Below are 27,729 nucleotides of genomic sequence, written 5' to 3'. Positions count from 1 at the left end.
TTGCCTCTTTGGCATGGGAAAAATCAATGAGAGTGGACTACAAGTTGCTCTTAGAGCCTAAGGGCTAAAGTGCTAAATTGATAAAAGACCTCGACACTGCTTTAAGACCCAATTGCCTCTTCGGCATGGGCAAAATCAAGGGTAAGGAGAGTGGACTACAAGTCGCTCCCAGAGCCTAAGGGCTAAGGTGTCGGGCTGATAAAAGACCTTGGCACCATGTGGGACCCAATTGCCTCTTTTGCATGGGTGAAATATAAAGCAGTTCACATTCAACACGAGAAAACAAAGGAAAAGACTAGTTCGCTCTCAGCACCATGATGGATGCAAACTTGATTTCTTCACAATTGACCTCCACCTCGGTTGCAAGCTCCGCATTAAACTCACTAGCTAGGGCCAGCTCGAAGGATGCTGCGTCGAAGTCTACCTAGGTGGAGCGACCTGATAGAGAGGTCACATAAAACCCCCTCTTAAGGATTGCATGATGAGCTTCACTCTTGAGGTACTTAGCCGAATCGCAGAACCTCTTGATGGTCACATCCCTAATAAGGTAGATGTCATCGGGGTATCTACTCCACCTCTCCTCAAGCAGATGAATTCGCTCTCGGGCCCCTCGAATTAGTCATCCCAGGCCAAAATGAGCAATCTACTCCCTTTGCCGAGTTACTTTCAGCTCGGGAGTGGGGGGCAATTGATGAGGGTGGATTTGGCCCTCCAATGACATTGTGACACATGGCGTCTTGGAACAACTAGGTGACACTCGAAACCACTTAGGCGACAACTTACCTTAGCCAAGATGATGGTGTCTCGACTTGGCGACCTGGCACAAGTGCCGAATTGGCGACCTGGCACAGGCACCGACCTGGTGACTTGGCACAGGCGCCGACCTGGCGACCTAGCACAGGCGTCGAACTAGCGACTTGGCACAGGCACCGACCTGGCGACCTGGCACTGACGCCAACCTAGCGACCTCAACCACAACTTAGGTCGGCTAGTACCTCGTCACTGGTCGAAGTGACCTCGACTGAAGGAGCAACCTCCCTCGAGGGCGTGCCAACCTAACTGAGGTCCAGGTGGCGACCTGCGAGACGTGCTTACTGACAAATTTGGCATGCATATCCCAACACACCCACGATCCTTGGGAGTTGGCCCACGTACCGAACGTTCTAGAGGGTGGTCAACGTGCATGGTGGTTGCCTCTGGGAATCTTGGACCACTTAGGCGACCTCTTGAAAATCTTAGATGCGGTGTGTGAAGCCCACGCCAAACAATGCCTATATAAAGGCACCGACCCCAATGACATGGGGGGGCAAGTAAGTGCATTCTAGCTCTCATACTTTTATGATTTTTAGCTTGCGATTTACTACCACTTTACTAACTTAAGCATCAGAGCGACCTCGCTGGGTTAGCCACTCCAGGTCCTCTGACATTGATTCCTTGCAGGTTTCTAAAGAACTACGAAGCTCAATAATCAATGCAGCTCGGCCTGGTCAGCTCAGCATCCAGGTCCTCACCTAGAAAAATTCTCCACTTCGACCTCTGAGTCATCGGCTACTTGGAAGCAGACCGAATGACGAGGTACTTAGCCCAAAATTGATTAATCAGATACCAAATGACAAACAAATAGTGATGTATGAAAAACCACTAATTTCAATAATCATCGATTTAAAAAAAAAAGGTATGAAGAATCATCATTTGCCAAACATCGCCTAATAAATTGCCAAAAAAAGGTGATGCGTGAAAGTGGCTGATTTCAAGAATCGATTTTTTGGTCAATTTCTTAAAAATCGCCAAAATTGGCCAACCAAATAGAAATTTCAATATCAATTCCTCTAAGTTTCTAAAACTGATGTAGAGGTGAAAATGGGTTGTGCTGGGCTAACATGACATAGCCAATGAGTCAGGCTGGCCCGTGGGCCGAACTGTGGACTGGGCCAAAGTTATTTATTTAAAAATTTTGAAAAAAACATAAAATTTTAATTTTATATGAATTTTGATATATATAATTGCTTATATATGCAATAATTAAATAAAATAGTATAATATATAGTATGGGCCATGCCGGCCCATGCTATATAAAATTTTAATTTTATATGAATTCAGGTGACGTGGGACGGCCCATGCTAACTTGCAGGCCATGGGCAGCCTGAAACCCCAAACTCAACACTACCCATACAATCATGCTAGGCCACCACACGACCCATGGACCATTAGACTGGGTCGTGCTGCGACACGGGGGGCATGACCCGATTTACCCCTGAATGACGAAGAGTGATTGTGAAGAAATCATCATTAATACCAAACAGGTTAATTTGATAGTTTATTATATAAGATCTATTAATGATTGATTCAGAGATGGTCCACACCTGTCCCGAAAGCAGACCCGACCCATTGACAACTCTATCAAAACCCGAGCTGACTGACTATATAAAATTAATACATGTTTGTTTTTTTATTGCCCCACTTTATTACATTTCCTCCTCATAATAATACTTGTATAATTGTATTACAATCAAGTTATCGTTTCCAAATGTGTCGATAATTTAACATTCTAACTTAACAAACCTATGTGTTCTCAACACTAGATTGTCAATTATAATCGGGTCAGATCCTTTAGTCCCGTATAATAATTGGCTTGGTTGATTATACGACTGATTTGGATCCGAGAAATGAATGTATGGTCAATCATGACGCTTCTCCCATGTGATGTATATTTTAATTTGCCACATCATTCTCCTACGTGGCGGAAATATGGTTTGGTCGTGTATAAACATTCTCTTCTTGACCCGTCCAGTAAAGCTTTATCGGTTTATCCTATTTAGAACACAGAGATGTTCGAAAATGGGGGCCATATAGCTCCTTCAGACGGTGAATAACAAAACGTTTGGATGACGTGGGCAAATCTCTACCGGCCGAGACTGGTGAGTAGTGTTTGTCTTCGTTGTGCAGTTGGTACTTGGTAGGATACAATTTTCCCCATCCCCATCATTCAATTCTCTACACGAACAATGCTCCTCTTTAGTCAAGCATTAACCCTCCCCCACCATCTATTTAATATTCATCGTGCCAGATCCGATTACCTGTCTCGCAACCTACCAAAACAATTTATCTCCAAAAAGTCAAAACCATATTTATATATCTCAAATCTGAATGTAATTTTGAGATGTAAAAGATCAAATGGGTTTTAGCCCATGTAGATTTTTATCTGCCGAAGTCCGTGACTCTCTGATCAGATAATGGAGCAGGTAGAATCGGGCTACAACTACGCCAACAAAATTGATTTACATTGATCTCCGCAACCAAACATAAAGCTCCAATCTCTCCTGTCTTGTGAGTTGTGACCACTGACCAGAGCGACAACTCGCAATCCATGGGGTTCCATTAATATTCCCTGGTTTCAGTTTGTCACCCTGTCACGTCTCCATGGTTTACCCACTTCAGAAGTTAACTTCAGTTGAACGATGAAATGACCAGAATGCCCTTCTTCCCCCTCCTGTGGAGACTGGAGAGGAATTGTGAAACAATTATAATAATCCAAGGTAGGTGCAGAGACAGACAATCATTCCAATGTCTCGGGGTTCCGCTTTCCTTGCCACTCTGACAACTCAGAAAAAGTCATCACAGAACATTTCTTCCCTAAAAAGGCTCAAAGGCTCAAAGCAAAGCTGAACTCTATCTGTCTGTAACTTCACAGAGACTCTAGACTCCAGAGGAAGGACCGAAAGAGGGAGTCCTCAAAAGGGTAAACAGGTTTCCTTCGTTTCGGCGCCTTCCCAAGTGATAGACAGGGGAACCGGCACCTAGTGGCGAGAAATTGAACTTGTCAATAGTGCTTTTTCAGTTGGGGTTCTGGGCTTTCTTGCTTGTGCTTGATCATGAAATGAGCACCTCAAAGTTTATCAAGTGTGTTACAGTCGGAGATGGAGCTGTTGGGAAGACTTGCCTTCTCATCTCTTACACTAGCAACACCTTCCCTACTGTATTGGCTTGTTTTCGCTTCTCTTCTCTTTTCAGTTTTCATCTCCCCGTCCCCTCTGTCTCTGTGTAACTTTTTCTTTCTCTTGGCAGGACTATGTTCCAACTGTTTTTGATAACTTTAGTGCAAATGTTGTGGTTGATGGCCAGACGGTGAATCTTGGGCTCTGGGATACTGCAGGTACAATCTCTAAATTTCTCTGTTTTTATAAAATTATAACTTTCACTTCCGACAAAATATTTCCCTCATCCTCTTGGTGCCTTCTTGACCCTGTTATGAAACAATAGCTCTGTTTGATGTTCTTTGCTGGGTTTCTTCCAAACATTTTAATGGGATCTTCTGATTGGGGGGAAGGAGATTTTTCCGGTGAACATTGGAGCCTTGGAGGAACTTCATAAACACAAAATAGTTACTCATAAGAAAAAATGAAAGAGAAAACGGGTCCCACTAATTAATAAGGTTTTGAACATTATGCATAAACATGCAGCAACACTATTTCTCTTCTTTAATCAAGGAGGTTACATGTGAGTCTTTTGCATATCTTCTGAAACATCATTTATGAACTATAATTTGGTTTTTGAGGTTGGTGTGGTTCTTGAGATTTATTTTCTTGTCCTTTTCCTGTTCTTCAAATTACAGATATCAATTACCTCATTTCCTGGTTCTAAATGTCTGCATTTATTTATTTGTGGAGTTGTATCAGTCAACCTAAATGTAGTTCTATGTAGTAATTAAGTATGCATGATGCAACACAGAAGGTGCACACGTATTGCAGGCTTTCTTTCTTTTTTTTTTTTTTCTTAGAGATTTTGGCATGCAGGTCAAGAAGACTACAACAGGCTAAGGCCTTTAAGCTATAGAGGGGCTGATGTTTTCCTTCTTGCTTTCTCCCTCATCAGCAGACCTAGCTTTGAAAACATAACAAAAAAAGTAAGCCTGCATTCTTGTCTTGTTTCCTTTTATCCTTTTTTTTTTTTTTTCTAAACAAAGGTAATTTTGATTATCTTTTCCCCTCTTTTTGGATTTGTGCCCTTATGTTATGTGGGAGAAGTGGGTCCCAGAGCTGAGACATTATGCCCCTTCAGTGCCCATCGTGCTTGTGGGCACCAAACTAGGTAATGCATTCATTCTTTCTACATGATTCACCATTTTCTGTAAACAGATAATATACCTCAACCACCCATTAGCTTTTTATAAAAGTATCCCAGTTTTTAGTTATTCTGTGAAAAGGACCTAGAAAGTGTTGTAAAATAAGTAATATGGATGCCCGATGCCATAATAATAACAATAACTCAAAGGCAGGGGATGCCTTTCTATCTTTATTCACAAGATGAGAAAACATGTAGAGAAAGCATCCATGGAAAATATATACTATTAAAACAGTTCATATTTTTTCGAATTCTAACTTTATATTCTGCAAAAAAGAGGGGTCTAAATGTAACGTTTGATATAAAAATAGCATTCATCTTGTACATTAGCTGTTCATTTATGTCCAAAAGGCTAGGACATAGAAAGGAAATGTTATATTGATCAAAAAAAAAAAAGAACGGAAATGTTACATAGAACTGACCTCAAGAATTTGTGGAATGTTTGACTTTGACACATGTTTGACACCAAAATGTCATCTACTTAGAAGAATACATACAACACTGGTTTCACATTTTTCTATTAATTTTTTTTGGATAGACCATAGAGAAGAAGATATAGTTAACCATATTCTGAAACCTGAGTAAATCATGGACAATTTATAGGCCTGCAACTTGGGAAGGCTTGGGTTGAGCATTTGCCAAATTTTGAATGGGCTCATCCTGAGGGGCCTGGCCTGATGCTATGCAAACTCTTCAAGTCTGTTACCCAACTTGCACCCCTAACAATTGAGTTCCACTACTGAAGGATGACTCACTTATACAAATAAGTAAATAAGCAAGAAAAAAGAAGAGAAAGACTCTGGATTTTACTAACATTTTCACATCTTTATTTATTTTAATCCTTCTTTTTGTCATGGTTCATGGTCCTTTGGCCGATAGATTTGAGAGAAGGCAAACAGTTCTACATGGATCATCCTGGAGCATGTACTATATCAACAGTACAGGTAAGTCTGATGCAGTGATCTTTTTCTTTTATGAACTGTAAGACAATGCATTCAATAATAACTAGAGATGGAAGAAACCATTACTTAATGCTTACTAGATGTAGTTCAAGTTTTCAAGGGATTATTTGAATGTGTTGGAAATTTCACAAAGAACATTTCAGCTAGTTTGGAAACCAGGCATGCTTGCCAGAAAAAGAGCAACTCTAATAAAATTTGGCTTGCCAGAAAAAGAGCAACTCTAATAAAATTTGGCTTGCCAGAAAAAGAGCAACTCTAATAAAAGTTGGCTTGCCAGAAAAAAAGCAACTCTAAAAAAAGTTGGCTTGCCAGGACAGCAGAGAAGGTCTGCCTAGAATTGCACCTTAGGAAACTTTGGGTCAGACATGGTCTTGTTTTCATTTGCTTGCTAAGTCGGTGAAAAGTGCCAATCTTTAGAAGTTCAGCAGTATCTAGCTAGAGTGGGTTTAGTACTGCTGTTTCTGAACATATTAGAATCAGCCTAACTCTTGTTAGGACTTGGGAATTGGCTGAACCAGATGCTTGATTTTAACCGGGTGATCTAGGTCATAGATGCTCCAATTGTTAAAAAGTTGCTTGCTGCATTTTGGTGAACTGGGTTGGTTGTGTTCTCAGTGGTTCTACTTTTATTTCGGTTCTTTAATGTTTTGGTCCTCTTCATATATCCTACAATGTTTTGGTCTGAAAGTTGAAAACTCAAGAACTGTATGGCAACTCCCGGTTTCTCTTAAACTTGCTTTTGAGGCAAGGTGAATCTCTGATGGTCCCTGGATCCTATGATGTTGGTTGGGACTTGGGAGAATATAAAGCTTCAGCCTGAATGGCTCATTCTGGTGGATTTCAAGGACATGCCAATGACATTACCAACACATTTTTCAGAGGGAGTGTGTTGGTAATGAAGATCAGCAGGGTCCTTTGATGAGAATCTTCGAGTCCAGGCTGTGGCGTAAGGCCTAGCGAATAGTTGTATTTTCTTTTTAACTATGAGCCAGCCCTTGTTTTAGTGTCCTCTGTTCTTGAACTTTTCAAGGGTTGAGATCTCTAGTCTCACATTTTCTTTATTAACAAAATCCCTTCCATCGAGCTTTCTTTTGAGGCAGGTTGAAATACTTTGGAAGTTGAATGGGACTATAAGGTTGTATATTGGATAGTTAACTAATTCTGAATCTCTGATGGTCCCCAACGAGGGAGTTGTTAGACCTCACCAGAGTCCTTGAATGAGGATATCCAGGCTGGGGCTTGAAGCCTAGAAAATAGTTGTATTTTCTTTTGAGTATGAGCCAGCACTTATTTTAGTGTCCTTTATTCTTGAACATATCAAGAGATGAGATCTCTCTCTAGGCTCTTGTTTTCAATATTAACAAATTCACCTTCATCTAATGTGATGGATTAAAAAAGACTATGGGATTCTCAAATTTTGGAGAGGTGGATGCATGTTTCACTTGCTTGTTCGGTTATGTCTATATGTGGCACAAAAAATAGGTTATACAGATTCTCTATGCTAGGTTAAAAATAGAAGCATCTGACCTGACCTTTGCCACTTTGCCATTGCCAATTTAGGTTTTTCCAAAGAGCTGCTAATGATAGTCTTTTATTTTGTCTCATCCTTGTTTCATCCATGTCATGAAACCTACAAAGTTGGGGTATAAATGTTTTAGGTAGTTCTTCAATTTATGTGTTAAGTATTAGAGAATCCATCAAAATATAAATTGCTTAAATAGAAGAATTTGATTATCTTCTGCATTTAATATGTTCTCTCTAGGGTAAAATTCCCCCATCCCCTCCAAAACAACAAAAGATAAAACTAAATAAAAAACTCTGCGTGTATTTTGTTTATTTGGTGCTTCTTGCTATAATGCATTTTGTGCTTAATGCCTTTGCGGGACTAATAATTTTCCTTTTTGCTTGGATTTTCAGGGTGAAGAGCTGAAAAAGCAGATTGGAGCAATGTCATATGTAGAGTGCAGCTCTAAGACACAGCAGGTTATATGTTTTTTTTTTCACGCTGAATATAAGGTACTCATCCTGTAGACCAGAAAAAGTTTCGTCTACTTTGATGGAGGGAATCTCAAGTGGTCGAGACCCTCCAGTTACCCTGATGCAGCAGGTGGTAATCCATAATTTTTTTTTCAAGTGTGCAAAGACGGTATAAAGTCCAAACTGGGTCCATGAACAATGGTCACCATTCCAGAAAAATGAATTGAGTATCAAATGGTGGTGCCATCCTGCATGTAATCTCACCACTTGTAGACGATTTATATGGTCTTCTTGATGAGTACTTTATGTGTTTAGTTTTGCTGTTTGTTTGACATGGACAAGGCAATAAAGCTTGGTATTCAGAAGCATTAAACTTTGGTTTGAAATGCAGAATGTGAAGGCTGTCTTTGATGCAGCAATCAAAGTGGTTCTCCAGCCACCGAAGCCCAAGAAGCAGAAGAAAAGGCAGAGGATGTGCCGTGTTCTTTAGCCAAATTTCCCAAATGCCCCGACTGTTAAAGTATTATGGGTAAAATTTGAAAACTGTAGAAACTGAAAAGGTCTTGTTTGTCCTTGTTTTTTCAACCTTGAGTAAGTGAGCTTATTGTGTTTTTTTTTCCTTGTGGTGGAAAGAAATACACCCTTGTTTTGGTTGTTTGCTTGTTTATTTTGTAACAAGATCAATTTTTTTCAGCTTCAAATGACACAGTAGCAGTAACTCCAGGCAGCTTTTTTTTTCCCTCTCTATAGCCTATTTGTAGATGAAAAGGAGATAAAGAACAATTATGCTGATGCTGTGTTCTGAGATTCTGAAAAAATGACAACTGTAGCCAAAATTTGAAAACTGTAGAAACTGAAAAGGTCTTGTTTTTTCAACCTTGAGTAAGTGTGCTTAGTGTCTTTTTTCCTTGTGGTGGAAAGAAATACACCCTTGTTTTGGTTGTTTGCTTGTTTATTTTGTAACAAGATCAATTTTTTTCGGCTTCAAATGGCACAATAGCAGTAACTCCAGGCAGCTCTTTTTTTCCTCTCTATAGCCTATTTGTAGATAACAATTATGCAGATGCTGTGTTCTGAGATTCTGAAAAAATGATAACTGTAGAAGGAATTTGAATAAAAAACCAAGTGGAGGAAGCTTTTCTCTAAGCTATCAGAGCCAGGTTTCGATCCTGGGACCTGTGTGTTATGAGCCCACCACGCCTCCGCTGCGCCACTCCGATTTCTTGTTTTCTGGACACAACTTAATTCTGAAAACGTAAAGAAGTTGATGGACAAATTCTAAATGAATAAATTCCAAGCAACGGAACAATTATTTTTCAGTAATACGGAACAACAGGTTTTGAGGTTTACTTTCGATGGTGTTATTAGGGCTATTCACAAATAAATCCAAACCGATCAACCTAGCCTGACTCAACCCGAGTTGGTCGATTTTTCTTCACAACTGGTTGGTTTTTTATTGTAGAAATGAACAAATTGATAATTCAGTTTGGCTTTGATTTTTATATGTGAAAACCGAAATGGAATCGAACTGAATCTAGTTATGTAAAAAAATATATATTCTGAAAAAAATATCTGTTAAAATATAGATATTTTAGTTTTAAATAATAAATATATATATTTTGAAATATATCAGATATATATTTTCGAAATATACATTTTCAGAAATTAGAAAATATACATTTGGATATATTTGTATATATGTTTTGGTTTTAAATATATATTTCTAAAAAATATATTTTAAAATATTATATATAATATTAATATTTTGACTTCATGTGTATTGTGCAAGCTTAGAGTTGGTTGAAACCTAAACCAACCTAAACCGATTCAAATCGACCAAACCGATTTTACTTAATAGAGAGTCAATTTTTGTTTGGTTTATAGGTAACCCGACCAAATCGAATTGATTAGAAAAATATTATTAAACCGATACAACCCGATCTATGAACAGCCCTAGGTGTTATCTCTTTTGTTGCTTGGTGAAAGCTTAGACGGGCCACTAGGTTCAAAAGGTTTCCTATAGCCTGGAAGACAACCTTGCGAGTTGCGACCATTTTCAGCCATCGGATCGAGGATGACTGAGAACGACCCTTTTGGGGAGACCCAGATCATGGTCCCCAGTTGTTTTAATCACGCTGTGATGAAGTTGTCGTGATTCATCCACCACAGGTCCATAGGTCAGATCATGGGTCCCACCTTTCTAACATGCTCTGGTCTAATGGTCATAATTCATCCACCAGTCTCTTTAGGTTCCCGTTTTTACCCTTGAAGCAATGTTTTGAAAAACGATTCAGAATCGGAACCGTTCTGGCCACTGATTTTCGGATCAATGGTTGGATTGTTCAGATCAAATGGATGGTATGTTTTGACAAAATAAATAAAAAATAAAAATAATTAAAATTTAAAAAATGATTAAAATCATTGAACGATTTGACAGATTGATCATTCGGGTCAATGAATTGTTAATCGATTCAATGATTTTTAGTAAGGAATCCAGTTTGGGGTAAAACGTAACCAATTGCCTAAATGGCTCCTAGGTCGAATGGTCCGACTGTTTGGAACAATTGCGATTTGAAAACCATGCTTGAAAGCAATAAATGATACAAAAAGCTTCGTTTCATTTTCACAATTAATATAATTAAAATTCCTATTTTTTTGATGGGTATATATTAATGTATTTCTGGAGAAAAAAAAAATAAAACAAATGAAGCAGTGAATTTGGATGATATTTTTATACAAATAAAGCTGTGAATTTTAAAAGTGGCATTTGTTCAATGAGCAGGTTAAATATACATTTAACCCTGTTCAATTCAATTGCAATTTTTTTGGTATAAATAATCTAATTAGGATTTAATAAATTAAGATGCTTGGTCACGTGAAAAGAAGTGATATTACACTTTGAAAGGGATGAAAAGGTTAAAGAACGAATCAAGGACATGGTCTTAAATAGTAATGAAATGATAATGATTTGAGTGTTCATAATTTTAACATAGCATAATTAGAATGGAATTGTAAAATGAGAAATCTGGTTTTGAATTTGAGATTTGACATAATTGAATTAAATTTGGATAATTTGAATATATAATCGGCCGAATTTGGATATGACTTAATCTGATTCGATAAATATCCAAATTCGACCAATTATTTAAGTCTTATATATAATATATAAAGTATTTAAATGTTTTATATAATTTATATATAAAATAATTAAATTATATAAATAATTTATATATTTATATACTTTATATAAATAAAATATTTATTTTATATATTTATTAATTACCAAAATAATTAATTGGTCAAATTTGAATTGAATCGAATATTCGAATATTAAATCGAATTTGAATTCAAATATTAATTTCAATATCTGTCGGATATCGAATTTTCTAATTGGATTCGAATTGGATATTGACTGATGTGGTTTGAGTTTGAACCGTTTACACCCCTAATTCATGTAGCTTACCCCATGTAATTGTGATGATGTATTTATAAGTCAAAAAGCAAGTAATTTATTGATAAGTATTTACTTTTTTTTTTTAATTCCAAAAAGTGCACAAAATGGATTGAGATAAGAAAATTCAAATTTCAATAAGACCTAAGGGTTCGTTTGGTTTGCAATTAGAATCAGAGTGGTCTATTCCCATAGCCTATTTGTTTCATAAAAGAATTGGAATTAGATTTCATTCCCAAGAGATGGGGGTGGGGGAATGACCATTCCTTCAAATGGAAAAATGGAATTATGATTCCACCCAATCAAACAGTTGGAATCAGAAAGAACAATTCTGACTCCGATTCCAAACCCCTATTCCCACAAACGGGCCCTCAAATGTAGTCCAAGACACTCTTAGGTCCCATCATATTCGTATTTATGTTTTGATTAATGAAGATCAGATTTATACGGACAATTCCCATAAAATCCGATCGGATTAAAACCCTATTGATATGTGTTCACGGTTAACCCCTTTGCATGATTAAAAAGTTTAGGGGTTAATTACTCTATTTTTCAAACACAATTTACACAGAAAAGTATTTTGGTTTTCGTTTTAAGTAATCCAACTTTTGGAAAAGTATTTTCTTCGAAGTCTAATGAGGCAAGTTTATTAAATTACGTGCAAAATTACAATCTCTCACAATACAATTTTAGAGGAAGGATGGATAAAATAAGACCTGGTCAGGACATGTAAAATGGACAAGTCATGCTTAACATGATGCGCTGAATGAATATATATGTTCGAGAGTTTCATCTTCACCACTATACCTGTTCAGGGCCGGGTAGTCCGACGGGCTGGCTCGGTTCGACTCGTTTTGAATTGGGTTTTGACAAAAATTTAAAAACAAGTTGTAGGCCTATTCATGGGCCAAGCTTGGACCAGGCTTTGACTATTTATTAACAGAAAAATGTTAGGTTCGAACCCGAGTCTGGTTTGATCAACGGGCCTACAATTTGGGCCTGAGCCCGACTTTGATAAAAAGCCCAAAACCCGACCTAATAAAAAAAAATCAAAATTTTCCCTATTCAAATAGACATTATCTATTTTAATTCAGATGTTTTTTCCCCCATTTAAATGAACAATGGACCTACAAGTGAATCAACAACCTTCTCAAATCAAAAAATTTATTCAAATGAACATCACATAGGTTTTTTACTTAGGTTTAACTATACGTCGGGCCGGGCTATTTTGGCAAAGCCTGAGCCCGGCTCGAATTTTATGCGGGCCAGGCTTTTTGGCCCGAGGTTAAGCCCGCGGGCCAAAAAGCCTGTTCAAGCCCGTCCGGGGGTTGGACCGGCCTGTTGGGGCACCCGGCCCATGAACAGTTCTAAGCACATGGGCATAGGTTTGGGTCTAAAAAATGGGTCCCATTATTTTTTGGGTTGGGTTTGGGCTTTTCCAAATAATCCTGGTCCGATAATATTAAATATATAATAGAAATTTAATATATATGTTAATAATATATAATATATATTATATGATAATAAAATTAATAGCAAAAAAGTATTATATATACTAAATGTATAGAATATTATATAACATATAATATATTATTAATAATATATAATTAATATGTTACAAAATACTTATCAAAGTTGGTCTTCGGGCTTTATATAGGGATGGGCTTGGGCTCAAGATCTAGGCCCGATGGTCGGGCCGGGCTTGGGCTCAGGCTCAGGCCTAGTATTTTTTTGTTTATAAAGAAGCAAAGCTCATCCCAAACCCAGCCTGACCCATGAACAAATCTATTCACCACCACATAAATGGATTGAATCGCACGGTTTGAAAATTGGACTGGATCGGACAGTCAGGCTGATTGAACCATAAACCAGTCACAGACCCAGCTTTGGTTTTGGACCCCAAAACCATCTGACCTGGGTTTGGACCAGACGAACAGTCTTGAAGATCGGCAGCCAAAATAGTTCTATTTCTGATCCGATTTTCAAAACTGTGTGAGTGTTACATGTTTGAAATGCCAAAATTCCTTCTAAGAGATGCTTCCCAAATGCAGTCTCAAAAGAAATGGTTGCCCTTATCAGGCCTAGTTCATTTGCATTTTTGCAACTCACCCACGTTCTTTTGATTTTCAGGATTCCCAGGTAAGTAAAAGAATGACATCTTTACCCATAAAAGTTAATAGTAAAAAATGGGCAAAGTTGTCTCATTATACTTTATAAAATTCCCATCAAAGATGGATAAGTTTTACCTGGGGAAATGTAACTTATTTTACCATAGGGCCAAGTAGTAAATACAAAAAGAACATTGTAAATTTTATGAAGAGGAAAAAGATACCCATTGACCAACATTCCCAAGCTTATTTACCATTAAATGAACAGCGCCAGTGGAGTCCAAATCACCTAGCAACAGGAAACCATCCCAACACATTCCAACAAGATCTACATCTGTGAGATTGTGTGAACAGAAATCATGTTTGAATCATATTGGGACAGTTTTGTAGAACCATGATATTTCTACTTGAAATGTTTTGGATTGATTAATACAAATTGGTGAAAGATATGTATTGTCACATTATGTTTTGTGAGAATTACTTAAGCTAAAATGGTTAAATCTTGGGGATGTTTGGTATGGAATGGGATTTGCTCCTCACACATGGGCGCTTCACAGGCACATCCATTGTGCATTGGGAACATCTCCCGTGAATAATAATTTATAAGCACGGGAGATGTTCCCAATGCACGGTAGGATGTGCATGTGAGGTGCCCTATGTGAGGAGCATATCCGGTCTTGTTTGGTATGGCTTCCATTTATTTAATAAATGTTTGTATTTGATTTGTCTTCAAAGTTGAGGAAAAGTGGTTGATAAATGTTTTTCTACTGTTGGTTAATAGCTAGGCTTCATGGTTTTTGAACCACCGTTGACCCAAACTGTTAGACCGTTTGGCCAGGAACCGTTTAGGCAACCAGTTCCTTTCTATCCCAAACCCGATCCCTTGCCAAAAACTGTTGAATCAATCAATGACCCATTGACCTGAGTGGTCGAACCATTGACCTGTTCAACAGTTTTTTGTCGTTTTTTTTTAATTATTTGTTTTGTTTTTTTTTTAATTTTATTGTCAGAATGGGCCATCCATTTGAATCATCAACTCGAAAACTGGTGATCAGAACGATTCCATTTCCGGGTCATTTTTTAAAACCATGCTAGGTGTCATTAGTCAAGAGATGGAGGGAAAGAGAGGTAAAGAAAGAAAAAAAGACAACCCAAAATAGGAAAAAGTTGTTGCTAAGTTTAACGATGACAATTGTTAGGGAAAGGGAATGAGAGAGAACGACGGGGAAGGAGACGGGGAAGGAGAGGGAGAGTGAGAGAGGCAAAAAAACATTTCATCATTTCCATTACAATGACAAATTGTTAGAAAAAGCAAGGGTGATTCAACACAATAGTTAAACATAAGGGTACAGTTTATTAATTGGCTAAACATTACAGGTAATTTAAGAAATTTGCCCATTATAGGTGATCGAACGAGCCAAAAGAACAAATCCTATTCAAGTAAGGTCGTGGCCTCATTTCACTTGGATGCTTTGAGCAACTCTTGTAGATACTTACTAGCAACCGATGTGGGACAAATTGCATTTAATAAAAAAAAATGCAAAATTGGAAGCTTATGTCATTTACGGCCGAAGCCACATTGCGAAGATAGGGCTTTGGCCTATTTCTTTCTTCCTTTTTTTTTTTTGAAGATTTCATTCATGTTTCATTCATTCAAGAGATTGGTACAAAGAGATGCCAAGTAGGTAAAATAAAGAACAGAGATACATTCTTAAGAAAAACAAAACAAATAGATGGAATTAAGATAACCATAAGAACTTCTGCAACCAAAGCAAGATGAATTAACATCACCAACACAAGTGGATAAAAACATCTCCAAACTAATATAACTGGCGAGCAAACTGACATGAGGAGTTAACAACCAAACTGAAAACTGATAGAGGAGGTTACATAGCCACAATAACTTCCAACCATGCCAAAAAACAGTAGAAGGCGCATCATCTGTAACTGTCATCCAGCACACCGAAGAACTGCTAACTGCAAGCTGTCTTCCAACGAAAGCTGGAAAACTGTAACATCCATCCACAACGTCGGAGAATGGAACGTCCATTCGCAAAGCTGAAAAATGCCAGAAAAACTGTAACTGCCATCTGGAAATCCAAAGAATTGAAACTATCATCCAGGACGTTGGAACACTATCACAACCATATAGGACGCTGAAGAAACACAGAAACAGAGAGAGAACTATCGTCAGAGCACCATCTCAGCTATCTCGAGAGAGCATGAGAGAAAACCTCTCTAGGAACAGAGAGAGAGAAAATGGGGGAGGGGGGGGGGACCCACTCTGGCATATTTCGAAGCATTCAATTCAAGGGGACTGATAGATTCATTTAGTTTATTTGGTGCTTCACCTACATAGTTGGGTGTAGATGTTTTAGGTAGGCCAGCAATTTAGAGTGTTTATTATCTTTCAGAGAATTCATCAAATCAAAATACAAAAAAAAAAAAAGAAAAAAAAGAAAAAAAAGCTTAAATACCAGAATTTGATTACTTTCTGCATTTAAAATGTTCTCTCAGGGGAAAAATAATTCCCCCACCCCTCAGGAAAAGAAAAAAAAAATCAAGGAAAAATTTAATGATTAAAAAAGCTATCTGCATGTATTAAGTTTAATAGTTTATTTGGTGCTTTATTTATCTTAGTGGTTGTTGTAATGCTTATTGAGCTAGCACACTTTCGAAAATAAATTGTTTTTCGGAAAAAGAAAATTGTCCTCTTATATCAGAGTCAGGTTTCGATCCTGGGACCTGTGGGTTATGGGCCCACCACGCTTCCGCTGCGCCACTCTGATACTTTAATTAACTTATCCAACTTAACCCAAATAATAGTGATTTAGTGGTTTAATAGAAATCTTGGGAAGTTTGTGATTTGATTCCATTACCTGCTGGTCACCCATGGCCTCTTGACTTTTGTTTTGTAGAAGTTTAGGTGGGCCACAGCCACTGGGTCCAAGAGGTTTCGTAAGCCTGCAAGAAGAAAATCTTGCGACCATTTCAGCCATCAGATTCGGATGACTAAGAAGGATCTTGAAGTGGAGATTATCTCTCGATGATAATATTAGAAACAATAATGATATCATCGGGAGATGATCCTAATACACAGCGGGGATGTGCTGTGGGGCATTGTGGGGCGAAGATGTGATCTTGTCTCTCACAGTCATAATTTATCCACCAGCAACCCAGGCTTAGGTTCCTGTTTTCTTAGCTTCATTTCATTTTCCCGATATAAGTATATAACTAAAATTCCAAATTTTTGGAAAGTATACATTAATGTATTTCTGAAGAAAATAAGAAGAAAAAAAAAGGCTCTCACCCACAAGCATCCAGAGAATCAGAGATCACATTTACTCCCAACATGCACATCTCAATATGTACTGGGAATATATTCTAAAATTGTCAGTGAGAGATATTCTAAATATACGATTGGGACATGCTATGGCTATGGTAAATTGTGAGGCACAAATTTGAATTCCAAGCATCCAGTGGTAAATTGTGCTCTTGACTAGAACTTGAACAACCATTTGTCTTTAAACAATTGGGCGTCAAATAAGTGGACAGCAAATAAATACCTTGGTTGCCTTACATTAAATTTAGATAAGCATTTATCTAATAAATAAACTTATGAAATAACATTTTGCGACAAATACCTACACGACGATGAACTAACACCGTTTATCCAGTCATCTTTATCTCCTAGAGCAATAAGCACATTTTTTTAGTAAACAAGCACGAAACACCAAACAAGCAATAAGCACCATCCTTATCTCAAATGACAATTGCTTTATGTAGAAACAATATTGGTACCAAACACAAGCCAAACTGCCAAAGTACCCGATGTGGCATTAGTGAATAGCCCAAACCAGGTTGTCTTCACTTTGGATTCCCTGAAATTCTGATTTGTTAGGTGGCTGTACACATAACTGTATCAAACTAGTGCCCTGTATGGTTGGGCTATGGCTGGACTTTTGAAACCCATAAAGCTTAAAAAGGATCTTTTGTGATTTGGTACGTTGTTCTTTCAAAGTCAAAGCTCTGTTGAATCTAAAAGCTCAAAAAGACTAAAAAAAGGAAGCTTCAATTGATCTTTGGCTTTAAACTTCTATTCTCACTATCTCAGTTTAATTCTAGTCGAGACAAAAAGGTTGAAACCTGTGAGACAACTATGTGACCATCTCAGCCATTAGATCAATGACCGAGAACGATCCTCTACCGCTAGGGGGACGTAGATCATGGGAGTTAGGGATGAGCAAGAAAAATCGAAAAATTGAATTGAAAATTCAGTTAACTGAATCAATTGATTAGGAATTGTTTTGGTATTTAAAAAAAATTAAAGGTATTAATTTGGTTTCAATTAATTAAAATAAAAACCAGCAATTAACCGAATATACTGATAAATATATATTTATATATATTTTATGTATATTATATATATATATTATAAATTAATAAATATGCCTTATATATATTTTTAACATATAATGTAATATTTATTATTTAAAATATAATATTTATAATGGGAGCCAGGTTGTTAATCACGCTCTGGTCGCATGATATAACTTTCACTCTTCTCTTGGATGCTTTGAAGAAATATTTTAAAAATTCTGAAGTCACCGATGTGGGACAAAGAGCTTCTAATAAAGTTTCGCAAAATGAATTGGGTCCGTTCATTTCAAAATTTCGACCAGACCACCACTAAACCAGACACTAACCAAATTGAGTCAATAGGTTATATAGTCAGCTCGAGTAGTTCTCCGGCCCATTTAAGAACAATTGGATGGTGGGTTCCGATCCAGTACTTTGATGGTTGGGCTGGTCATACCTCACACATAAATCCATAAAAAAGATCATGGTTTTCAAAATTAGACCGGACCAAAAAAATCGGGAACCGGTCAGTTGACCAGTTTCGGTTTTCTCCAAAATTGGAAATTTGCCCAAAACTATTGATTTTGGTCAGTAAACTGCTGACTCGGGTGATTAACCATTCGAACGGTTTTGACAATTTTTTTTTAAATTTTTTATTTTTTATCAAAACGGGTTGATCATTCGGTTCAAACGATCAAACTGTTCGACCCGATAATCGGACCCCTGACCAGTTTGGTCTCTAGGTCGTTTTTAAAAACCATGAAGAAGATTTATGAAGGAAATAAGCAAGCGAAGGTAAATGGGAAGCTTCGAAGAGGAAGCTTCCATGGAGGATTGAAAAATGAAAATGGATCCTAACCCTACTTGGATTTGGTAAGCACGTAAAGAATTTTGGATGCTGCTTCTTTTCGAGCTTGTTTGAAAGAGACAGTATTTGAGAGCTTTCTTGTACGACCATGAAGATGCAGAGATGGACGGCTGATGCTTGGGCACTCTAAACCTGCATATAAAGAGAAAAGTGTAGCTGCCACATAATATGGGATCCAAGACACCAATCTCTCAAACAAAATGTAAGAGAGAACTGCTGAATCTGATTAGAGCCAGAGCTGAGAGGATCTTTTCCATTCTCAGTAAAGAACTTATCTCATGTATTTGAAGCACTTGGGAGTGATCCCTTATATCAACGTTAAGTTCCCTAAGAACAAATAGTAACCAAAATAACCAATTGAGATAAGTGCTCATCAACAGTAAAATTCATGCTCCATCAGATTTGAGACAAGTGTCTCATGTTGACCAAGGATCTAACCATTTGGCCATCCGTCTACACTGGACCAAATGAATATCCATTTGATCCAATAAGTGCTGGAACTAGGATCCATAGTAACCCAACAATATTGGTATCTCTATGCATAAAACATTTTCAAGTAAACAATCAAATAAATTTCTTTTTATAGAAAATAAATAAATAGATTATAATTTAAGAAAAACAAGTGAATGATTGTGTGTGAAAGTGTTGCATAGAGATAACTATAAAATAATCATCTTCCATCAACATGTGGCTTGTCACATGGCCAGTGGATATTCCAATATGTTGAGGATTAAAATGAGGGCCTATGGCCACTCTACCAACATTTCCTTCATTGTTGTCCATGTTGCCATTTGTGGGTGTCCAAGTTTATAGCCACAAAGGAACACTGAAAGTCTAGAATCAATCTTGTTTGTGGCTTTGCTGGAAACTTTGCCAGGGAATCGGGGCCGTTGGATTTTTTTCTTATGATCCATTTAATTGCCGAGAAAGGACGAGATGAGAAAGGAATGAGATGAGAAGAGATGGGGTGTGATGGTGTGTGATCTGGTCACTCCTAGCTGGTAGGGGCTATGCTCCTAACTGGCGGCGAACAAGGTACCTGCGAAGAAAAAGGTGAAGGATTCCCGGGGAGCTCTCCCGGCAGGAACACTCCAATGCTTAAGTCAGAACTCGGTGGAGAGTTGAGAGGGAGAGAATTGTAGAGAAATAAGCTAAGAGTGAAGATGCGCAATTACCTCTTCCCTTGGGGGTTAGAGCTCTTTATATATTAATGCCCTGTCAAATCGGGTGTAACTGCCTTTGATTCTTTGCCACAGCCGGTATTTGCCAGGGATGAACAGGTAATCGTCACAGGGTACGACCCTGTCAGTCGAGAGACATTTTTCGAAATTGGCAGGCACGCCGCCGCCTGACGAGAGATGTGGGCATAGTCCTCTGGATTGGTAGGTGCCGCACCGTCAGACAAGGTACGTAGGAGCAGTCTGATGGGCATGGTCTTGTCAGATAAGAAGCTTCCCGAAACCTTCGGATTGCTCAATAGCGAGCTACTTTGTAGCGAACTGCCTGGTAGCGAGTTGTTAGGCTGGGTTTTAGCGAGCTCATTACGCCGAGTTGTAGCTAGGCTGTCATGTTGAACTGTCACTTACGTTGAGTCATGTCCACGTGTCGCCTAGTCAGGAGGTCGGGTCAAATCACCCTCCATCAGGGTGCATCCTATGTTTGTTTCTTTACAAAGAATATGCTCAGGATTCATTTTCTTGCGTTTGTTTCTTGAGAAAAATTTTCAGTCGTGCAATGTTTTATTATCAACTGCTTGACATTGTTCACACCAACAAAAGCAATAATATGATATGTTCACTGACATGTACATGTATTTTTGCCACGTGGCCTACAAATAAAATAGTTCGTATTCCATCCGTTGCCACGTGACAACCAAATTTGACAAAACGACAGTTCGTATTCCCATTTGTCCTTTACCGCACCCCCTAGACTAGCATCCATCTCCTTACCTGGTATTTCCAGTTGCAGCTCCGTTTTTGTAATTTATAATTTTCAATGATAAATGGTCATATATTTTCAAATGTTGTGCTGTTTAGGTCTTTGTTCATTCTTCATATCAAATCAACAATCAACGTCTTTTGAATTGAATCATTTAACATGTTAAAGATATAAATATTATAAGAAAAACCATTGTGTTTGAACACTTATTTTTTTTAACCCCATCAGAAATGATACATGAAAACTTGAGGTTAGGTTTAGCTCTTGGAAGGCAGTTTCATGGACAGACACAGTCAGTATGTGGCTGGGAGTCTAATTCATCGAAATAAAAGTTAAAAAAAACAATACACTCAGGGACATAATCAAAATTAGCATTTTACCCCCTAAAATTTTCTATATTTTGTGAAATTTTATCCAGAAAAATTCTACCCTCAAGAATCCATGGATTGTGATTGTCAGAATCTCACACATGATAGGTTTTTCATCTATTTAGGACAGTCCTCTAATACTACTTAGAGAAAGGGGAAGAACACTATCCTCTTGGGGAGGAAGGATCAATTGAGACCATTGGAAGGTGTGGGGATACCTCACATATTCTTTCTTCTCTTATCCTTTTCATATCTCTTCTCTGCTTTTATCTCTTTAGCTTTTAGTGGGTTTTAAGAACTTTTGTAAAATGATGGTAATTGCCCTTCTTTTGATAGAGGAATTTATTAAAAAGAACAAAGAGAAGATGACACACTGTAAGCCAGTACCTACATACAAGAGAATCAAGCAACATGCTCTAGGCCTTTACACAATTACACCAAAGATACAGCCACCCTAACTAAGTATTATAAGTAATATTGTCCAAATCATTGCATTAGTGGAGAAAGGAAGGGCCATCAAAATCCTTCAATGTGGATGCACAAGAAAAAAGATTGTTCTTTCAACTATGCAAATCGTCCTTTGAGTCTTTTGCTATTTCCCCCTAAAAGATCTTATAGTTTTTCTCCTTCAAAATGTGCCAACAAACTACAAAAGGTACAAGATTTCACAGGGTTCTCCCTTTCTTGCTAATGCCTCTAGGTGAGCAAGAGTTGATTCAATTGTGAAGGTTTCTAGGAATGACCTTTTGCTGCTAAAACAGATTGACGAATTGGTACCAAATTAAGGATGCATATCTGCAATCAAGTTTTTCCTCATGGGGTAATTTAGAACTTTCTATTAGACCTAAAATCAATGCTTTCAGAGGCATTCAAAGCATGAGCCTTGAGCTGTGCCTCAATACAAGAAAGAGAGCAATCTGAACTCTATTACTCATCTATATCTGTACTATCTATAAAAGTACGGATATATGTTATTGGCTTCTGTTATTTTCACTAGACTAAAATGCTCCAATTCTAAGGTTTGAATAATAGAAGGAGCAATGATAAATATGTAATGTCTTTTTCTTATTTAATGTTTATCATGAAACTACTTCTTTCTCCTTTAATGCTTATTACAAAAAAGACAAAAAACTCGATTCTTTTTGTTCATAATTGTAAAACAAGTTAATGGCAAAAATGTTATTTAATTAATATTCTCATTTAATGCTTGTTAGGGAAAATATAAAAAAAAACACTCATTTTGTTCAATAGTTGGAAAATAAACCATGATAATTACTGAAACCTCCTTTGAAGTTCCTGACCATTGCCCAAACCTCCCTTGAAGTTTGCTAATTGCAATCGTCTCCCCTAAACTTTTTGACAGAGTTGCAAGTAGATCCCCTTTGTAAAACTCTCTAACAAGAGGCATGAAGATGTCCAAAATACCCATGTAATTATTATTGAGGCCAGTTCATATATAAAAAACAATATAAATTTATGAACAACAAAAAATGAGAGTTTAAAGTTGCAAGTTTACCTTTGAGCAATTGATATGAAGGGCAAATTTAGAAAATATATCAATTTTGAAAAAAAAAAAAGAGATTAGAAGGGATTGGTGTAGTGATTGATATGAAGAAAAAGATTGGAAAAGAAACATTTTGGTCAAAAGTAACTACATGGGTATTCTGGATATTTTTGTGCTTTTATTAGAAGATTCTAACAAAGTGTCTACTTGCAATTGTGCCCAAAAGTTAATGGGAGATTGCATTTACCATACTTTAGGGGGGGTTCAGTAATGATAAAAAAATTACGGGAGGTTTTAGCAATTTACCCTTGCATTTATTTAAATTAAGTCTTAGTTTGGGAAGAGTACAATATGTTCAGTGCAAATACAACAAAACAATATAGAATACTAGGCTTTGTACTTTACATATTTGAATTTTTACTCCTTCCAAAATGAACCTAAAGGAAAAAACTAAAAGTACATCTTATGTTTTCAATGGCCAATGTTGGGCCACATTAACCACCATGAAGAGATTTTCAAGTTGCAAATGGATGAGCAATTTATTCTTTAAACTATTTTCTTCTTTTTCTAAATATTTTTAACCTATTTTCATTGGTTCAGTTCTTGATCATTAAGGTAGTAGACGACTTTCTCTTCTTTATTCCCACCATATGGTGGGTCAATTTTTCATTTTCGTTACTTTAAAGCCCACATCATTGGATGACAAGATATTTAGAAGAGTAAGTGATATTTTTTATAGAAGTTCATTGTAAGATTTTCAGAGGTTGAAGGAGGTGAAGTTTGATTTATTATATAGAAGTTAATTCTTGCAAAGGTAATGAGAATTCAAATAAAATTCTGGTGAAGGTAACTGATAAAAATCATTAATTTTATTAATGAACCAATATAAATAAGAATAATAAGAATTTTATTAATCCCTTACCTTTGCAAGAATCTTATTTGGTCATATCTTTTTATTAATGAACCATAATAAATGTTATAAATAAGAATAATTTTTATAGATGTAGAAATATAGAAAATGCAAAAAAAATGAAATATATTATATATTATCATCATCACAAAATTTGATACGTGCAAAGCACGTACACAAATACTAGTTAGAAAAATGACGAAATAGAATAGGGTATTTAACACAACAATAGCCTGTAATAAATCTAAAAAAACAATACAAATAAAACTTTCTGATGATCGAATGGATGATCTACGAAAAAGGGGGAAAAAAACTACACAAAAATCTAACATTTTAAGGTAGATTTGTAGATTAAAATAGACATTCAATCATTTTCTATAAAAAGATGAGATCTCTTACCTTGGTTCAGTTTGGCAAGAATATTTCAACCCTACATGTAAAAAATCACAGAATAACATTAGATCCACAAGATAGAAGTGATATCTGTAAAAAAAAATCAAGTTAAACCATCGGAAAGTTTGGGTTGTGGCCGACAAACAACCAGTTCTTCCTGCTGGCATGAGGAAAACGACGACCCCAAAAGTGGTATGAAAATAGTCACTGGTCATGGTTATTGTCGTACCTTAATTGGAGATCGACGGAAATGATGCTGGCGACTTGACCATTGTCGACGCAAGTAGGTGGTGATAGTCAGTTGCGTGGGGCAGAGAGGAAGAACCAGATAAAATTTTCTCACCAAGGTCACACCATTTCAGCGTGACCCCTCCTCATTCTCTTTGGGAACCTGTGTCCCATAGTTTTCCATCCCATCTACTCGAACAAACACCGAAAAAAAGGGAATTTAATGGGAATATTCCCATTTTCCCATCCCCATCGTAAGAACAAAAAAAAACCATTGCAGTAAAACCACCCTCAAGAGCTTGATATATTTCTTCTTTATTTTTTTTCTTTCTTTCGTAGACTTTAGTGTATATAAACCCATCAATATTTGAGTATTTGTATATCTTAATATGGAAGAAAAAAATATAGTAGTCCTATTAAATTTAATTTATTTTTTGAGGGCCAATTTTAGTCATTTTTATGGGATAATTGTAGATCCATAATTATAAAAGGGTTATTTGAAATTCCTTCTCACTATTTTTAACCCGGGAAAATATAGAAAATTTTATCCCTTTAGGCTTAGTACGGTTTGTGAAGTGGGAAGGGAGAATATGGGATATTCTGGAATATTCTTCTCTTCACATGTTTGGTTTATGGGATGCCATGACATGGGATTAGAAAAAGGTGGGATTATATATAAATCCCAATTCTTGGGATGTGGAATACTGGAATCCCACCATTTTGGTGAGAAACAAGTGGGAATGGAGGGGTAAACTTGTTTAATAAAAAAACACCTTCATTGTAGTGTTTCTAAGAATTAAGAACTTAATATTAGACTCATGACCCATTAATAAATTATTATATATTTAATAACATATAAATAAAATAATTTAATTAAAAATAATTAGTCAATTAAAAACAATTTAATAATTAATTAATATTTCATAATAAACTATTAAAATCATTAATTAAGACATAAGTATTAATAAAATAAAATATTGATAATAAAAATTAAAACATTAATTAATTGATTACGAAGAGAAAATATGCATGATATAAAACAAACCTCATTTGATTATAAAAATAAATAAATTAATAACTTCAATTAGAAATACTTCTTAGCAAGGTTTTAAAGTTCTGATACGATACATCCTATATCCTTGGCCAACCAAAACGCATTTTTTAAGGCTTTTCTAGAAACATAGTTTTTGTAAGTGTTAAATACCCCTAAAATTGACTCCCTATAAAAATGTTAGAGTAACAAATTGGTCGGTGTGGGAACTGACTTTCGAGAGACCCGGGAGTGATGAGATGCATGAAAAATTGGTCGACGAGCATGTCTCCCCGCCACCTGGACCTCAATTATGTCGAAAAGCCCTCGAGGGAGGTTGCTCCTCATGTCGAGGTCACTTCGACTGGTACTGATGATGTACCATTGGTCAACCCTGGACGAGGTGCTACTAGCGACCCTGTTGGGGTGCCCGATTTGTGGACGATGTCGCCAGCTAGGTTTCCACTAGGTTGGCGAAGGCAGGGTTCCAGGTTGGTGGTGGAGGCAAGTCGCCAAATCGACAACAGAGGCAGGTCGCCAAGTCGGCGGAGGTAGGTCGCTAAGTCGGCGGTAGAGGCAAGTAGGTCACTAGGTTGGACTCCATCATTTTGGCTAAGGCAAGTCATCTTCAAGGTGATGTCGGGGTGTTATCCAACTGTTTTGAGATGCCATGTGTCATGATGTCAATGGAGGGCCAAATTTTCCCTCATCAACGGGTAAGAGGTTCAATTAAGGTTGAACCATGATGACATGGCATATACATACATACATACATATATACTCTATATGTAATATGTTTTAAGCAATATATAATATATTGCTTGAATACTATATAATATATTTTATAACTTGTAATACATTTAAATATGATAGATAGATGGCAATTTCCTTAATTTTTAAAGCAAATTAATAGGGTTAAAGTCTCTTAGTTTACATTTTTATTAAAATATGTGTAATAAAATAATATATACAATAAAGAGTCATTAATTAATATAAGTAAAGGGGTGGATTAGTGGTAATTAAGTTATATATAGAAATAAAGGGTCATGGGTTCAACTCTTATTAAATGAATTTTAAAAGCTGGGCGAGCCCCTTCTCTATCTCAGCCACCCCTAATACGACAGGCCACCTCAGCCTCGCCGAAGCTAGGTGAGCCCCAGCTCAGCCTTGGCCCCACTCTACATCGATAGGTCAGCTCATTATCTACTTAAGTACAAGGGAAGAGAGTCAGGCGAGCCCCACATGCCACTTCGGCCTCTCCCCATCACAGGCCTCTTCGGCCTTGCCTATGTAAATGCCTAAAAGGGTGTTAGGCCAGATAAGCCCCGGCTAAGCCTCGGAGGCTTCGCCTCAGCCACCCCTTCGCTATGCTCCTAACATGAAAAGTAGAACAAACTAAAGGGAATTACACTTGTCTTACGCTGCGAATACTCTTTGGAGGGATAAGGACCCTTCAGAAATGAAGCAAAATCACAAGTGCAACAAAAACGCAAAAAAAAAAAAAAACACAAGGAATTGCAATGCAGCAAAAACACAAGCACACAAGACGTCAAAAAGTGCCCACTGAGTTTCATTCATTTCAAGTAATCCTTTGGCTTTACAGAAAGTCTCACGGCCCCTTAGGCTGAATACATATGCATGTACAAAAAAAGAAAGAAAAAGGGAGGAAGCCTAACTTAAGCCTCGCTGCCAGATGGAGGGAGCGCGAAGTTGGCAGCCTCTTCAGGAGTATCGGGGATCACCTACAGAGTCTCAACATTGAAGTCTGGAGGCATCGCCAGGAGTGCCTACTTGGTGTCCTCAATGCCATCTAATAAGCCCCAGAAGCAGCCTCAGCTAGCTCAAAGGCTTGCTTCTCCACTTCTTGGACCCTCTTCTCAGCACCAGTTGTCTTCTTCGCTCAAAGGCCCTCCTCGCTGCCAGATGACGAAGACGCCACTCGAACAAGGACAAAAGGCTCTCAAACCAAGTCCTCTCCACCTCTTCCTTGGTGAGGAGATCCTGTGTCTTCTTTAGCTTCTCCACAACATGGGCAGCCATCTGCTAGAGCTTCTCCTTCTTTGCCTCCAGCTTGTCCATGTTGGCCAGGGTCAACTTCAACCGGTCCCCAAAGCTAACGTAATGAAGGCAAACCTGTGATGGAAGAAAGCAGTCAGCACAAAAAAAAGAGGGGGGGAGAGAGAGAGAGGAAGACAAACGAACAAAGGAAAAGAAGAAGGGATAGACTATCACCTCGACCAGGTTCTGCAATCCTTGGTTATATAGCTTCTCGGGGACCATCCCCATCATCCGAAAGCGGTCCCGAGATAGCAGGGCCCTGCTCACCAAGGCCGGGCCAACTCCCTCTTTGCAGACTGAGTCCCCCTCGTGGACCTCTCACTAGGGACGAAAGATCTGGTGGGACCGCTGGGCGAGCTATTCCAGAGGCGTGGGGGTCGAGAAGGGCCCCATTCGCTTGCTGTACGGCCTTCCAGAGGCGTCACCCATAAAACTCGCAGCATGAGAAGTCTTC

At 37.6% G+C, this 27,729-nt stretch overlaps 1 protein-coding gene and 1 long non-coding RNA gene across 2 annotated transcripts; one reads left to right on the top strand and one right to left on the bottom strand.

The window, feature by feature from the left end:
- The first annotated feature begins 3,409 nt into the window (after nt 1-3,409).
- On the top strand, nt 3,410-9,049 carry LOC148880621 (rac-like GTP-binding protein RAC2). The gene is made up of 8 exons (XM_088962593.1): nt 3,410-3,976; nt 4,066-4,153; nt 4,794-4,903; nt 5,025-5,088; nt 6,001-6,065; nt 8,001-8,066; nt 8,452-8,589; nt 8,755-9,049. Exons 1-7 carry the CDS (start codon nt 3,878-3,880, stop codon nt 8,548-8,550), a joined length of 591 nt encoding a protein of 196 aa, XP_088818719.1. The 5' UTR covers nt 3,410-3,877; the 3' UTR covers nt 8,551-8,589; nt 8,755-9,049.
- A 6,258-nt stretch (nt 9,050-15,307) lies between these two features.
- Nucleotides 15,308-24,500, bottom strand: LOC148880620 (uncharacterized). Its single transcript, XR_016104611.1, has 3 exons — nt 24,189-24,500; nt 23,966-23,996; nt 15,308-15,775 (listed from the first exon to the last, which is right to left on the bottom strand). It is a non-coding gene; the product is annotated as an uncharacterized LOC148880620 (long non-coding RNA).
- Between the last annotated feature and the right edge of the window lie 3,229 nt (nt 24,501-27,729).

The sequence above is a fragment of the Nelumbo lutea genome, chromosome 1 (assembly GCF_056320005.1).
Source record: "Nelumbo lutea isolate HS-2025 chromosome 1, American lotus-T2T, whole genome shotgun sequence".
Taxonomy (NCBI): Eukaryota; Viridiplantae; Streptophyta; class Magnoliopsida; order Proteales; family Nelumbonaceae; genus Nelumbo; species Nelumbo lutea.
The sequence above is the reverse complement of the archived record's forward strand: the minus strand, read 5'-3'. Positions and strand labels throughout refer to the sequence as shown.